We start from the raw sequence: 15,742 nt of genomic DNA, 5'->3' as shown, positions 1-15,742 counted from the left end.
CTACAGAAAAATTCGTACTGTTTTTAGCTCTAAAAGAATGAATCTTAATTCTTTAAATAAACAAAAGATTATTTAATTATAAAATGTAGTCTACTTTAATAATAGAGAAAACAAACCTAGAATCCCTTGGATAGACCTTAGTAGTAATAATAGGGAATAGTGAGTAGATGTTCAACAAATACTTGTTACACGGAGTATTACATGCCAGACACTTTGTTTTTAAAAAATTGTATTTCCAATTTGCAGATGAGGAACTTGAGGCAGAAGGAATTATCTGAAGTTACATAACAAGGAAAATAAAGCCAGAATTGGAACCTAGACAAATTTGGCTCCAGAACCTACAGTCTTAACCATGCTGATAATAATAGCAGCATAAGCAATTTATCCACACAAGTTTCTTCCCTTTCTTATTCCCCATTAGAAAGGAGATTATTAAACAGGGGAATTGTTAACTACTCATACTCCTGAAATACCAGCTCCTTATATGTCTTGACTCTAAAGATTTGTAGACTAGTATGTCCCTACCTTGAAATCTTATCATTAAAACACTGCTTCCTTTGGGCTCTTTCATTCGGTCCTTCTCTTTCTTCAGCCAGAGCATCCTTTTCTATCATCTGTACCATTACACTCTCAAATCTGTTCTCTTTACCTCTAGTCCTTCAGTTCCCATTACTTCACCCAGTCCTTTAGTTTCTTCCTGCCCCCACATAATTCCGTGCAATATTTGTAATTTATTCTGTTTATCTTAATTCATCACTTTACCTTTTTCTTTAAAACTAAACCTTTCAACTATAGTCCTCTCAAAGAGCTGCTTGACTCAGACCTATACAGATGTTGTTTTTCTTTTTTCCCTTTTGTTTTCTTCTTTTTAATATAAGTAGAATGATCCCTACCTTTCTTGGTTTACATATGTATAATAAATATAAAACAATAAATGCACGAAAAAGCACTTCAGAAAGTCAAATATGCCATAGAAATTTATAGGATTATTGTTACTTGCAAGTAAAATTAGGTTAAGATTAGGATTAAGGCAGTTTTGTTAGATTCAGCTTTTCTGCACCATAGACTAAGTGCTTTATTTGTATAGCCTTTCAAGACAACTGAAACAGTTGCTTTTAAATTCCTTTATCAGATAGGAAAGTCAGAAATTTCTTGTGACTCAACTGTTCTTTCTCCCTTCATGCTTGAACTATTTTTCTATTTCTACAGGATCTAGTTCTCTGTAAACTGTCTTCTTCAGGTCATCTCTAAATTTCATGGAATCATTAGGGATCATCTAATCTGGCTTTTGTCTGTCTTTGAGCTCCAGAAACCTCAGTTCAAGATGGTGGAAGCTCAGTATTTAATAAGGTAGAGCGGGATCCCTGGGTGGCTCAACAGTTTAGCGCCACCTTCAGCCCAGGGTGTGATCCTGTAGACCCAGGATTGAGTCCCACGTTGGGTTCCCTGCATGGAGCCTGCTTCTCCCTCTGCCTGTGTTTCTGCCTCTCTCTCTCTCTGTGTGTCTCATGAATAAATAAATAAAATCTTAAAAAAAAAAAAGGTAGAACTGCTTTTACTTGAAGAGAGAGTTGGAGGAACACTAGAGCTATATATATCTAGGGGCTCTTTCAATTCTGTTAGCAGCTATGAATGGTCTTCATGGAACCTATAGGACTTCTCAGAGCACAATTTAAAAACCATTAACTGGATCTAACCTCTCCTTTTTTTGTAAAGGGAACTAAAACCTAAAGAGTCAGTGAGGGACGCCTGGGTGGCTGAGTGAGTTAAGTGTCAAACTTGGTTTTGGCTCAGGTCTGATCTCGCAATTGTGGGATCGAGCCCTGTTTTGGGCTCTGTGCTCAGTGTGGAATCTGTTTCAGATTCTTTCTCCTTCTTACCCCTCCCCCTCATGCACACGTGCTCGCTCGCTCTCTCAAGTAAATAAAATCTTTTAAAAAAGTAGGTTAATTATACAGTTGTCAATCAGGTAGTAAAAATATTCTCCATTTATCTTCTATTATACTGTATACTATATGTAGTCAGTAATATTCTAAATAACCTGTATATTTTACAGTGTTGCTGAAATTTTTCTTGTAGTGGACATTGTGATATCCCCCATCATTCAGTCCACCTTTTATGATCAGTCTATTTTTCATGCCAGTGTTTGGTTCAGGAATGAGCCTGTGATCTGGTTCTGGCCAGTAGGAAGTGATTCAAAGAAAAATTTTCTTACTCTTTAAAAGGAATTGCAGGAAGAGAGAAGTGCTATGAAGTACCTAAATTGGCCTCTTGTTATAGTCTCAACAATGGAAGAAAGAGGTCAGTCCCAAGAATGGAAAGTGAAGAAATGAAAATATCCTAGTCTTTGAGAATACCTGGCCTTTAATAAATGTCCCAGTTATTGAGTGCCTGAATCAATCAACACAAGAAGCTCCCCAGCTTTTTGTTGTCTTATTTTTATTTTACTATTAATTTTTAAATTCTGGTATAGTTAACATACAGTGTTACATTATTTTTAGGTGTACAATATAGTGATTCAACAATTCTATACATAACTCAATGCTCATCATGATAAATGTACTCTTAAAACCCTTCACTTGTTTCACCCATCCCCCCACCCAACTCCCTTCTTATAACCAGTTCTCTATACTTGAGTTTGTTTCTTGGTTTCTTTCTTTCCTTTTCCTTTTCCTTTTCCTTTCCTTTCTCCCCTGCCCTCTCTTTTTTGCCTTTGTTTCTTAAATTCCACCTGAGTAAAATCATAAGGTGTCTTTCTGTGACTCATTTTGCTTAGCATTATACTGTCTAGCTCCATCTATGTTATTCCAAATGGCAGATTTCATTCTTTTTTTATGGCTGAATAATATCCCATTGTGTGTGTGCTTGTGTGTGTATTCCATTCATCTGTTAGTGGCCACTTGGGCTGCTTCCATATCTTGGCTATTGTAAATAATTCTGCAATAAACATAGAGGTGCATTATCCCATTCTCTTTGAATTAGTGTTTTTTTATTTTTGGGGTAAATATCCATCAATGCAGTTACTAAATTATAGAGTAGTTCTCTTTTTAACTTTTGAGGAACCTTCATACTGTCTTCCAAAGTGGCTGCACCAGCTTCCATTCTTATCAATAGCGCACACATGTTCCATTTTCTCTACATCCTTGCCAGCATTTGGTTGTTTCTTGAGTTTTCTATTTTAGCCTTTCTAGCAGGTGTGAGGTAACAGCTCATTGTAATTTTGATTGGCATTTCCCTAATGATGAGTGATATTGAACATCTTTTCATATGTCTGCGGGCCATCTGTATGTCTTCTTTGGAGAAATATGTATTCATGTCTTCTGCTCATTTTTAAATTGGATTATTTGTATTTAGGGTGTTGAGTTTTATAAGTTCTTTATATATTTTGGTTACTATCCTTTTATTGGATATGTCATTTGCAAATATCTTCTATTCTTTAGGTTGCCCTTTAGTTTTGTTGGTTGTTTCCTTTGCTGTGCAGAAGCTTTTTATTTTGATGTAGTTCCAATAGTTTATTTTTGCTTTTATTTCCCTTGCCTCAGGAAACATATCTAAAAAAAATGTTGCTATAGCTGATGTCAGAGACATTACTGCCTGTGATCTCTTCCAGGATTTTAATGGTTTTGGCTTTCACATTTAGATCTTTAATACATTTTGAGCTTATTTTTGTGTATGGTGTAAGAAAGTGGTCCAGTTTCTTTCTTTCTTTCTTTTTTTTTTTTTTTTTTGTGTGGTCCACTTTCAAAGTTGTTTTGCATGTAGCTATACACTTTTCCCAACACCATTTGTTGAAGAGACTGTTCTTTTCCTATTGTAAATTCTTATCTCCTTTATCAAAGAGTAATTGACAATGTAATTTTAGATTTATTTCTGGGTTTCCTATTCTGTTCCTTTGATTTGTGTCTATTCTTATCCCAGTGCCATACTGTTTTGCTTACACAGAATATAACTTGAAATCTGAAATTGTGACATTTCTAATTTTGTTTTTCTTTTTCAAGATTGCTTTGGCTATTCAGAGTTTTTTGTGGTTCCGTATAAATTTTAGAATTGTTCTTGTTCTGTGAAAAATGCTATCTATATTTTCATAGGGATTGCATTAAATCTGTAGATTGCTTTGGGTAGTATAGACAATTTAACAATATTTGTTCTTCCTATTCATGAGCATGAAATGTCTTTCCATTTCTTTGCATCCTCTTCACTTTCTTTCATCAGTGTTTTATAGTTTTCAGAATATAGGTCTTTTACTTCTTTGGTTAAGTTTATTCCGAGATATTTTATTGTTTTTGGTATAATCATAAATGGAATTGTTTTCTTAATTTCACTTTTTCTGCTTCATTATTAGTGTATACAAATGCAACAGATTTCTGTACATTGGTTTTGTATCCTGTGACTTTACTGGATACAAATTAATTTATCAGTTCTAGTGGTTTTTTGGTAATGTCTTTCAGGTTTTCTGTATATAGTACGATGTCATCTGCAAATAATGAAAGTTTTATTTCTTCCTTACCAATTTGGAAGCCTTTTATTTCTTTTCGTTGTCTAATTGCTAGAGCTATGTCTTCTAGTACTATGTTGAATAAAAGTGAAGAACTTTGGACTCCCTGTTATATGGAAGAACAAATATTATTATTATTTATATTGTTTTCTGATATTGTGACCAAAGGATCCTAACTGATACCCTTTGTGTTTTTAATTACAGAATATTATGTTTTGTACAAAATAATAGATGTTTAAAATATAAAATGTGTTCATTTTATAACATGTATGTGATAGTTCACTTTTTAAGGGTCTTTTGATAAAAATTCCTTTGGCTCCCTGATTATCCATGTCCTTTCATTCCTCCAAAACTCTTCGTCTCTTTCAGTGAGCTCTTATATTCTGTGATTCATTCACTTCATGTAGATGACTTTATATTTCCAGCCTCACATTTCCCTTAATCTTAGTTCTATATTTTCAACTGCTTGAACTGGTCATCTCCTTTTATAACTTACTGTGATTTCAGGGTCACATGGATTGATTCTTCATTCTCCATATCCTTCTTCTGTCCCCCACACCTCCCCAGATTCATGGAACTCTCCTTTCAAAGGAAATCCTCTTGCTGACTGTGAAGATGAACCATTGCTGGGACATTGAAACTTCATTTGAGAGAATTCATCATGTGTAACCTTTTGTAATTTGAAAAGAACATGGATGAAGGACTTTTTAAATATAATAACAACCTGTGGCTCAGGCATAGTGATTTGTGCTTTTTTGCTTTCTTAACAGTCTCAGAACATTGTTCATCCCTTGTTTCTTGTCTTAAATACATTTTCATGTATTTCATCAGTGAAGCAGACCTTTCATTTCCTTTCCTTTGTCATGCTTTCTTTTTCAGATTTCATGGTTTTTCTTTTCATTTCTTTTAGCTTCACATAGACATTCTGGAATAATCTTTGTCTTTCATTCCCTTTGTGTAGTCAATTATTTATCCTCCTCTAGAATATCTCATATTTGCCATTCTTCATTTCTTAATGGTATAGACATTCATCATTTCACGCTTAGATTAATAAAGTAGCCCTTTAGCCAGTATTCTTTTATCTGGTTTTTATTTATTCCTTTTTTTTTTTTTAAGATTTTATTTATTTGAGAGATAAGGTAGGCAAGAGAGAGAGCTCACATACAAGCATGAGCAGGGGGAGAAGAAATGGGGGAAGCAGACTCCCTACTGAGTGGCTTGATTCCGGACTGTGCCACATGATCTGAACAGAAGGCAGACACTTGACTGAGTCACACAGGCACCCCTGGTTTTTATTCATTCTTGTTGCCAAACTAACTTTGCTAGGTAACTAGTTTAATGCATTGCTTCTATGTGTCTGACATGCTAGATACTTAGTACATATATAGGAAATGGTAGATTGAGTAGTTCTCTTTTGCCTACCAAATCAAGTCCTAATTTTTCTCAAGCTTTATTAAGATATAATTGACATATAATATTGTGTAAATTTGGGTGTATTAATACATTGATTTAGTCCCACACTTCTTTAATTGGCTTTTTAGAGCTTCCACGGCCTGGCCACATTCTACATCTTCAGTGTTGTTTCCTATTACTTCTGAAGCATCTTCTGTTCTATTTAATGCAAGATCCTTTTGCAATCGTCATAGTTTTTCATTATTCCTACCTTTTTGCCTTTGCTCTCCTCATTTCCTCCCCACAGTTAAAATCCCTTCTCTCAATTTACTTGTATTAAATGTATTAAACAGGATTGAGTCAGGAAACAGAGGACACATTCGAATAGGTAAAAGAAAAGTTTGATGAAGAAGTTGCTTACAAGGTTGTGGGCAGAGTTCAGGGAAACCAGCAGGGACACTGAAGCACCAAAGGGAGAGAAGCAGTTGGGGGATGATTATACCACGGGAACCTGCGGGGGAGCCAAGGAAGGAAGCAGCTCCCAGGAACCTGGAGAGAGCTGGAGGCACAGCTATAGAAGAAAGCAGAATACAGAAGCTATGACTTATGGTAAAGGTGGAGAGCTTTTGTCATTTTGTGGCCATGTGGGGAGGAAACAGAGAAATACCTCACTCTGTCCTGCCGGCATACTGATTTGCTGGTTCCTTCCAAAGAGTGCCCCCAACCGGGAGCCAGAGTGCACAAAAAGCTGTTTGCCTTATCCTCAGATAGCAGCACAGGGGACACAGCAGTTGCAGAAAGGGTGGAGAGTGAGTGCATCTGGTCAGAGGCTAGCCAGTATGCTACTTACTCAGCAAGGCCTACTTGTTCAGACTCCTTTTGTTATTCAGTATGTGCTGGTTGTTCTCTTTGTCCTGCCTATTAGTCTATCTTTTCTTTTTTCTTTTTTTTCTTTTTTAGTTTGCCTGCTTTTCTAAAAGTCAAATCCTGTCTCTTGACCCACACGTGATTACCTTAGCAGTGTTCTCTGCAGTGAGCATATGGCAAAGGGACGTGTGAACAAACTCCTTTGTCTTGGATTTGGAACTAGGTATTGAGTTGTAATTGGGTGTCTTTGTGGGCAGCTGAAGCTACATTATGTAGAACTCTAGAGGTATTAGCAGCCCTATTTTTTGCTGTTCCTCCTTCAGCTTCCTGCATGTTACACTCTTAATTTTCCACCTACCTCAGTTGACTGTACTTCTCAGCCTTCTCTTTTAGCTTCTTCTGTAATCCGTGAGTGTGGGAATTCTTTAGGACTCAGTCATTTGCCGTCTTCTTTCTTCTTTTTCTAACTAATAACTAGAAGTGATTGCCCCTGTTTCCATAGCTGTATATGTATATCTATATCTTATACACTGAGAAATACATGTCTACTTTAGGAAAAAAGAAAATAACAATTTCCTGTAATGTCACCACCCTAATGAACTTTTTTCCTACAAAAGAGTTGTTTGTTGTTATTATTCAGTTCTTACATATAGTCTTTTAAAAACTAAAGTATATTAGACAAGATTCTTAACTCTAAGATGATATTTGTCAACAAAGGAATTTGGGTGTTGGTCATCTCAGACTTGGAAAATGGTCAGAAACAGGGGAAGCTGTGCAGTATCCAAGACCACACCATAAAGCCAGCTTCCACTCCTGAGTATTATACATTGTAGGTTGTACTGTCACTGTTGACTATAGTGGATGCTGCTCCTGCTACAGTGGTACCATTGTTGTCCGTGGAAAGGTGATATCACTAGCATTGCCCCTAAAGCCTACCAACAGATGGATTTGCAGCAGTTCCTGTTCTTTGTAATACTACTTCCTGATCCAGTATCCAGGATGGGTACATCTGATTAGCAGTCTGGCCTCATGCTATATAAAGGTAGTATCTGGCATTTCTGGCTTCTCTGGTGGACTCTTATAATGTAGAATTCTTCCAAAAGTCAAAGGGAGTTCAGATACTGTGTAATTAAGAGTGTGAAAATTGGATTCTTGAGTATTTAAGATAGTGTGTATAGAACAGGAGAATAATAAATTACACACCAACTCAGAAGTTGGTATTTCAGAATTATGTGTTTGGATGATATCTGTTCAGCTCAGTGGACGTCTGACTTCACAAATGAAGACTTTTTTTTATATCCTCTTCAATTCTAATAATCTAATGATGCTAGAGTTATTTTCTGAATTATAAATCTTCTGTTTTTCATATATCCTTCAATTATTAAATCAGAATCCTTCAATTATTAATTCCTCATTACCCATAGGATTGGATAAAGTTAAAGCTCTTTTTAGCTTGGCCTACAAATCCTTTTCAATATCTGAGTCCTGTCAAGTTTCTAGCCACAATCATGAATACTCTACTCCTCTCTCTCACTCATAATGTGTTCACTCCAGCCATATCCTATTCTGTTTCCCTGAAAAGTGCCATACTCTTCCATGTTTCTGTACATTTGTGCATGTAGAATCTTTTTGTCTGGGCTACTTTTTTGTACTCTTTGCAGATTTATCTTTAAAGACTCAGTTCAGGGCAGCCTCGGTGGCACAGCAGTTTAGCGCCGCCTGCAGCCTGGGGTGTAATCCTGGAGACCTGGGATCGAGTCCTGCTTCCTGCATGGAGCCTGCTTCTTCCTCTGCCTGTGTCTCTGCCTCTCTCTCTCTCTCTCTCTCTCTCTCTCTGAATAAATAAATAAATAAATCTTAAAAAAAAATAAATACTCCGTTCAGAAACCACTTTTCCTAGTGATGCTTGCTTGATGCCATTCTCTTTCTTTCTGTATGCTTCAAAACATTCCTCTAATATAGCACTCATCACATTAGATTATGATTATTTCTCACATAAATTTTTTTATTAGATGCTAATGAACTTAGAAACCTATAATCTTTTATTATTTTTTATCTCAGAAGATTTTTGTTAAATGAGTGAAATCACCCTACTTCTGATTAGTTAGTTCATTTGGTTAGTGTGCTCTTTTTAAGAGAAAAAAAAAATTGGAGAACCTGGGTGGCTCAGTGGTTGAGCGTCTGCCTTTGGCTCAGGTCATGATCCTGGGGTTCTGGGATCAAGTCTCACATCAGGCTTCCTGTAGGGAGCCTGCTTTTCCTTCTGCCTATGTCTCTGCCCCTCTCTATGTCTCTCATGAATAAATAAATAAAATCTTTTTTTTTTTTTTTATATCGTACATTCTATCCTGGTAGCATTCCCACCTTGGCTAATTATTTCACAAGGGAACTGGGAGAAATAGACCTTGATGGACCATTAGTATTATCTTGATATGTGAAATACAGTAAATTATAATGATAGGTTTAAAATGGACTTTAAAACTGTCAGAAAAGTACCTTGGTTTGATGAAATGTTTATACTGAATTTAGTGTTTATATTTCTTATGTTAAGGAACTAAAAAAAGTTACCTCAGACTTGATAAAGTCCAAGGTCACATGTCAACATAAGATGGGAGAAGAAAACATCCATTTAACAGTTAAAGAACAAAAATTTCAAGAACTTCAAGAAAGACTCAACATGGTATTTAATTAAATGTCTTCATGTTTATATAGATGTTTTTGTAAAAAGAGAATTTCAGGACTATAATATAAAAATGTCCCTCTCTTGTAAAGTTAATATACTGTAATAGTGAAAAAACAATATTGTGAATTATTTTTCACCTATTAGGTATTTTTGCCATTTTCAACAAGAATTTAAGACAATAAAATTTGTGTATAACCATTTTATTTCCACTTTAATATAATGTCAGATAATCTTAGGATACAGTGGTGTCTCCAGAAAAGCTTTTGGAGATGAGAAATTTTGTAACTTTTTAATGTGAATATTTATAAATTTGCACATCAGCCTGTTATGGGTATCTCATACCACCTTTATTTTGCTAGAGCCACTGCTTTACCAGCAAACAGATGTTGGTACTCTGGGGTCATAAGGGGTCATGACTTTCCTAAATGTGTTGAGCACTGAATTAAATGTAGAATTTGCTGAATTTTATAACTTTAAAATTACTCAATTTTTAAAAGGAGTTGGAATTAAATAAGAAGATTAATGAAGAAATCACACATATTCAAGAAGAAAAACAGGCAAGCAGTCATAAGATATTTTGGGAACCAGGCAATATTTTTAAAACCAGGTATAATGTGGGAAATAAAGTAAGTTAAATAATAAATGGAATCATGTCTAGATCAACTCCTGGCACATAGTAAGTACTCAGTTGGGATTTCTTGAATGGATATATGTGTACCTTTTTTTTTTTAACCAGGTCTCACATATGTTCCATTAAAAAATAAATCTGAGAAATGGGGAGATGCTAGTCAAAGGGTACAAACTTCAGTTATAAGTAAGTTCTGAGGGTTTAATTTACAGCATGATGGTTTTAACACTATGTTATATATTTGAAAGTTGTTAAGAGAGTAGATCATTAAATGTTCTCACCACACACACAAAAATGGTAATTATGTGAAGTGATAGTGATGTTAATTAATCTTATGGTAATCATTTAGCACTATATATGTGTATCGAATCATCATGTTGAACAATTTAAGTTTGCAGAATGTTATTTGTCAATTATATCTTAATAAAGTTGGAAAAATATGATATTAAAATATTTAATGAGTAAATAAGAATAAAAATAAATCAGTTTTTTCATTGATAGTTTAGACCATTGGTACCCTAACAAATTAGAAGATGTAGTTTATTAAGATTGCAGGTATGTTTCTAAATTCATTCTTAAATGACATCTTCTAATGGATTTAGAAACACACCTAAGATGTATTTAGAAACACATCTTAAAATTCTTTCAACTGATATATCATATTTATACTTTTTTTAAAAGGATATTATCATTTCTTTCCAACGTATGCAGCAGTTACTTCAGCATCAAACTCAAATTAACACTGAACTGGAAGCAGAATTGAAGGTGTTAAAAGAAAATAATCAGGTTGTATATAGAGATACAGATAGTATATTTCCATTTAATGAGCTTTACCTGTCTAGTTGCATTTATTTGCCAACTTTATCTGAGACCATTTTGAATTTTAGGGGTAAGATAATGGCCCTCTTTGTCAACTTGGTATCAGTGTCTAAAATAATAAACATATATATTTTTTAACATTTAAGTCACTAGTTAAATGTTCAATTTTATCAAGTGTCTGACTTAATTTTGTAACAGATTGGATGGGATTTTTTTTCTTTGTCTTAGAATTGTGGCTAAGACCAAAACTGAAAATAGAAGAGAGCAGTTAGTAGTGAACTCCCAGAAATTGAAGGCAGATCCAAAAAAAAAAAGATTCGAAAGGGGAGGAAGTTATGGTCACTGATGCCTTGGGAGTGAGAGTTCAATAAGAGAGGCTTTTCTATTACATCCCTAATTGGGAAGGGAGTACATTTCCTCATAAGCTAAGTGAAGGAGTCTAGTGAAAATCATATAAAGACTGGGCTACAAAAAGGAGAAGGTGCCATCTCGTTTTGTAGATGGATGCTTGAGATGCTCTAGGAACTTGCAGGTCCATTCTGGTGTTGCCAGTGGAATAAAATGTGGTAAATTCAGTGGAAGAACTTGGCATATGTTTCTTGAAGTTTGGGATTATACCCAAAAACATATAGACTAATGCACAGTTATGGTCCAGAAATTTCAAGGAGGAAAGTTTTTGGAGTGATATGTACCAATGGGCTTGTAGTGTATTATGCTTGTTACAATACTATATGGAACAAGAAGGGTGCAGAAGAGAGAACTTTGTGATTCCTTGGCTCCACATGAAGGAACATGAAGGTTAGTGGAATGACAGAAATTGCCTTGTGTGCCACTGGCCAAATGACAGGATGTTCAGTTCAAGGAAAGGAGCTGGGGACATGTTCCACTGGGGTGGCCAGTGGAAGATATTTGTGCTCCTCTGAAGGGATTCTTGGTAATGATGGTGAAGCTGAACATTTCTCAAGAAAACTACAGTTACCTCCCATGTAAAGACCACAAATTATGCTGAATTCATCATCATTGAATGGGACCAAACAACCTGAACAATGCAAGCTTTGTCTCCTCACCATTGATGTTCTGTGACTAATGATGTAAAGAGAGTTTTGCCCTCTTCATTTCTCTTGCCTGTCCCCAATACTGTAAAACATAGACCTGGAAGAGGGAGAGGGAAGAATTATGCTGGAGTCAATTCTTCCTTCCTCTTTCTTTTTTTTTTTTTAATTTTCTAAAGATTTTATTTATTCATGAGAGACACAGAGAGAGGCAGAGAGAGAAGCAGGCTCCATGCAGGGAGCCCAATGTGGGACTCTATCCCAGGACTCAGGGACTCCAGGATCACACTTTGGGCCAAAGGCAGGCACTCAACCGCTAAGCCACCCAGGCATCCCACTTCCTTCCTCTTTTAACCTCTTCACCTCCTCCACTAAGACAAGTGAAAAAAATTTCTCTGAAAGTCCAGTTACAAGCAAGTAATCCCTCACCTTTTTTACCTACCCTACAGATAGACGACTGGGGCTTTCTCTAATATTTTGAATCTTCTCCAAAGAAACGTAGAATAGAATTTACCCAAATTCTTTATAAAGAGTAGCAATTATCAGGATTGTTTTCTTACCCATTTAAAGGAGTTCAAACAGCTTTGTTAGGATGAACAAAATATTAGTGGTCAGCCAACCCAATTATTTCATTTCTTGGTAAACTAAAGATAAAGAAAGTGAAAGCAGTAGAGTTCAAGGCTTCTTAATTAGTGGCAAATCCCAAATTAAATTTTTGTCCTATTCTACTCCAGCATTATTTCTATATTACATTGTTAATGTACTCTTCCTAGATCAGTGAGACCTGCCACTTTTGTTAGATAACTTACTCAGAAACTATGACTTTTAAATTACCCTTCATGAGCTCTAAATGCAATGTTTATGTGTTGTTGAATTCTGTGGAGCGTACAGTAGTCAGAGACTTACAGTCATGTGTTTCTTTAAGGTAACAAGGACTATAACTATGGTTCCAGGATCTTTTACCTCTAAGTGCCAATATCTTAGATAAGCCAGATGCCTCTTTAACTAGTACTATTATTATTTGAGCTTGATGGTACATCGAGAAACTAGATTCCATATGGAAATTTTGTTGCAAAGTATTGGCAAGAACAGGATAGAATTGTCACCTTTTTACTTTGATAAGGACATTAAAAATAAGACCATCTGTCATCACTTTCATTTTATAAAAAAGAATATTTTAACACTACATATTAAGGATATAATCTCAGAGTAGATACAGTCCTTTACAAGAAAAAGACATCTGATGGCTCTTATAGACTTTGTTTGCCATTAACTAGTGAAATTTTGTCATGGATCAGTACTTGTTTGCAGACAGTGTTGGAGAACCACTGATATATAGTATAAGAAAATGTTAACATTGAACTATTGCTGAGGATTATGTTGTATAGATATCTCAAGTGTTTTCTCGAGGAGCTTTCTAATTCTACCTATATTAAAAGGGATCATTACTCTTCATAATGGCCTTTTTTTTTTTTTCAGTGCTCTGCAGTCACACTGTCATCTGTCTCATTTTTTTAATAGTACAGTGTGGAGCATAGAGACCTGAATTCCCATGATAGAGAATATTTTCTGCTATGATTTTATTATAGTTTAGTCTAAATGTAAGTGTAGTTATGCTGCTGTAGTCATAGTGTTAACATGAATAATTTACTTAGTTTGCTCCCATAGTCACTAACCAGAATATATTACTTAGTTTTTGGTATATTAAAACATTAAGAGATGATTTTACTTTGATTTTCTGCAATATCCATTTTTTTTCGGAATGGTTTTTAGATTTGTTAATCCAGATGCAAATAATATCAAATAATTTTCTGATAGAGACTGAATTCCATGAGAGTAGTAATAGTTTCATTCATGTAGTGTAAGAGCTTAAAAGAGTATCTGGCATACAGTTAGAGCTTACCAGATTTTATTAAATTAATGAATGATTAACAATGAATAAATTTAGAATCTTTGTAAGTTCAGATAGTACAAGGTATGGGCTTCTGGTTAAACATGTTGAATTGAACCTACACATTAACTTCTATTTCCTTCTGAAACTGCAATAAAATGATGTTAATAAATTCTCAAGGACAAATGAAATACTTAGCAAATGAAAGAACATAGAAACCCAAATCAAAGATGCAGAGATGCTTAGGAATTGCAAGCATCATGTGCCTCTAGAAGCTGAATGTGCAACTGAAGCCAAGAAGAAAAGGTCTATATAAGAAGCTAGAAGCTACTATACCTCCAAATTCTTTTCCCTATCCTGCACAAAAAGGCACTGCCTGTCTTCTACTTGGCAGAAGATTGGAGATTTATGTTGAAGAGTTTGAGGGACAACTGAGGTTGGAAAATCCAGTAATGTTCTAGAGGCAGCTTATACCAGGAAGAGCTAGTTGTTAGAGCTGTTGTCATTTTGCTAGCTGGTTGTGAAACTAGTGGTGGCTTGAAATTGCCTATGGTTGGAATGTTTAAAATTGGCAAATGCTACAAAAAATTGTTTACCAATATGTTACTGAGAGTATTATATTGAAAACAGGGTGGAAAGTCTAAATACTGAAATCTGAGACCTTCCTGCTCTGTTTCCCCATTTAGAGGACATCTAGCCTTGTCACTTCCAGGCAGGAGACTGAAGATTCCTTTGTAGGGAAACTAACTTGCTCAAGTTATTCCAGTTACACTCTCCCAGGGAAATTGCTCAGCCAGGTCAACCTACAGTGAAGTCTATCATTTGACATAACTTGTGACCAGCTTTTTAATACTTCATTCTTAATATGAACATACAGTTAAGGATCAGTGGGCACCTGAAGAATGTCTCTACCATGCAAATTAGACAAAACAGGGTAATGAAAAAAAAAACAGGGAAACTAAGAAAATATACTCAGTTAAGAGAAACATTTATTAATCCACAAAAACAGGAATTAGGAGTCTTTAGAGAAAGAAACACTCAGAATAAAAGAGAACCTTTAAATATTTTAGACATAAAATATACAGTAAAAGGTTTGGAGGGTAATATTGAGATAGTCTTCTAGAAAGTTGAATCAAAAGACAAGAAGATGGATAACAGAGGGGAAAGAACACTAGGAGTTCAATCCAATAAGTTTAGTGAGTTTCAGAAAGAACAGAGAAAATGGAGAGATGACCAAAGAAATAATACTAGAAGGTAACCTAGAACTGAAGAATTAGAGTTTGTTTTGCTCAATACCAGTGCATATTATTATGGAGTTTCATACAAAAAGGGAAGATTCTAAAACTCTCTGTGGAAAAAAGAATTAGTTCACATACAAATGATTAGAATAAAAATGGCAACATAATGACTTCAGACTTCTCATTGGCAGTGCTGGAAGATGGAAGATAATGGAACCATGCCATCAGTGGTTGGAAAGAAACTGATTTTTAAAAAATATTTTGTTTATTTGAGAGAGAGAGAAGGGGGAGGGAGGAGCAGAGGGGAAGGGAGAGGGACAAGGATGCTCTGTGCAGAGTATAGAGCCCTACACAGGGTTCAGTCTCACAAGCCTGAGGTTCTGCCCTGAGCCAAAATCAAGATTTGCAAGTTCAACTGACCAAGCCACTCAAGCGCCCCTGAAAAATTGATTTCTAAAGCAGAATTGTACTGCATTCAGCCAAACAAATCATTATGTATTGGTAGAAAAAAATACTTTTAGACATGCAGGGCCTCAAAAGTACCATCTGTGCCTCCTTTATCAAGAAGTAATGGAAGGTTTGCTCTACCAAGACAAGGGAATAAACCAGGAAAGAGGAAACAGTAGAATATAGGAAACAAGAGACCAATCCCAGAAAGAGAAGGCAGTCCTCCGAGA

The 15,742-nt window shown here is 35.4% G+C and overlaps 1 protein-coding gene across 17 annotated transcripts in view; it reads left to right on the top strand.

Moving 5' to 3' along the window:
• CCDC73 (coiled-coil domain containing 73) overlaps positions 1-15,742 on the top strand; it is a 138,136-nt gene that overhangs the window by 99,461 nt on the left and 22,933 nt on the right. For 15 of the 17 annotated variants that reach the window (XM_077863484.1, XM_077863492.1, XM_077863489.1 and 12 more), the window contains 3 exons: positions 9,306-9,434; positions 9,935-9,994; positions 10,747-10,851. In XM_077863484.1, the coding sequence (XP_077719610.1) occupies positions 9,306-9,434; positions 9,935-9,994; positions 10,747-10,851 (294 nt within the window). The remainder of the gene's footprint in view (positions 1-9,305; positions 9,435-9,934; positions 9,995-10,746; positions 10,852-15,742) is intronic. The other 2 variants (XM_077863488.1, XM_077863494.1) reach the window with 2 other exon arrangements.

Source organism: Canis aureus, chromosome 21 (assembly GCF_053574225.1).
Source record: "Canis aureus isolate CA01 chromosome 21, VMU_Caureus_v.1.0, whole genome shotgun sequence".
NCBI lineage: Eukaryota > Metazoa > Chordata > Mammalia > Carnivora > Canidae > Canis > Canis aureus.
This window is presented reverse-complemented; position numbering and strand designations above follow the sequence as displayed.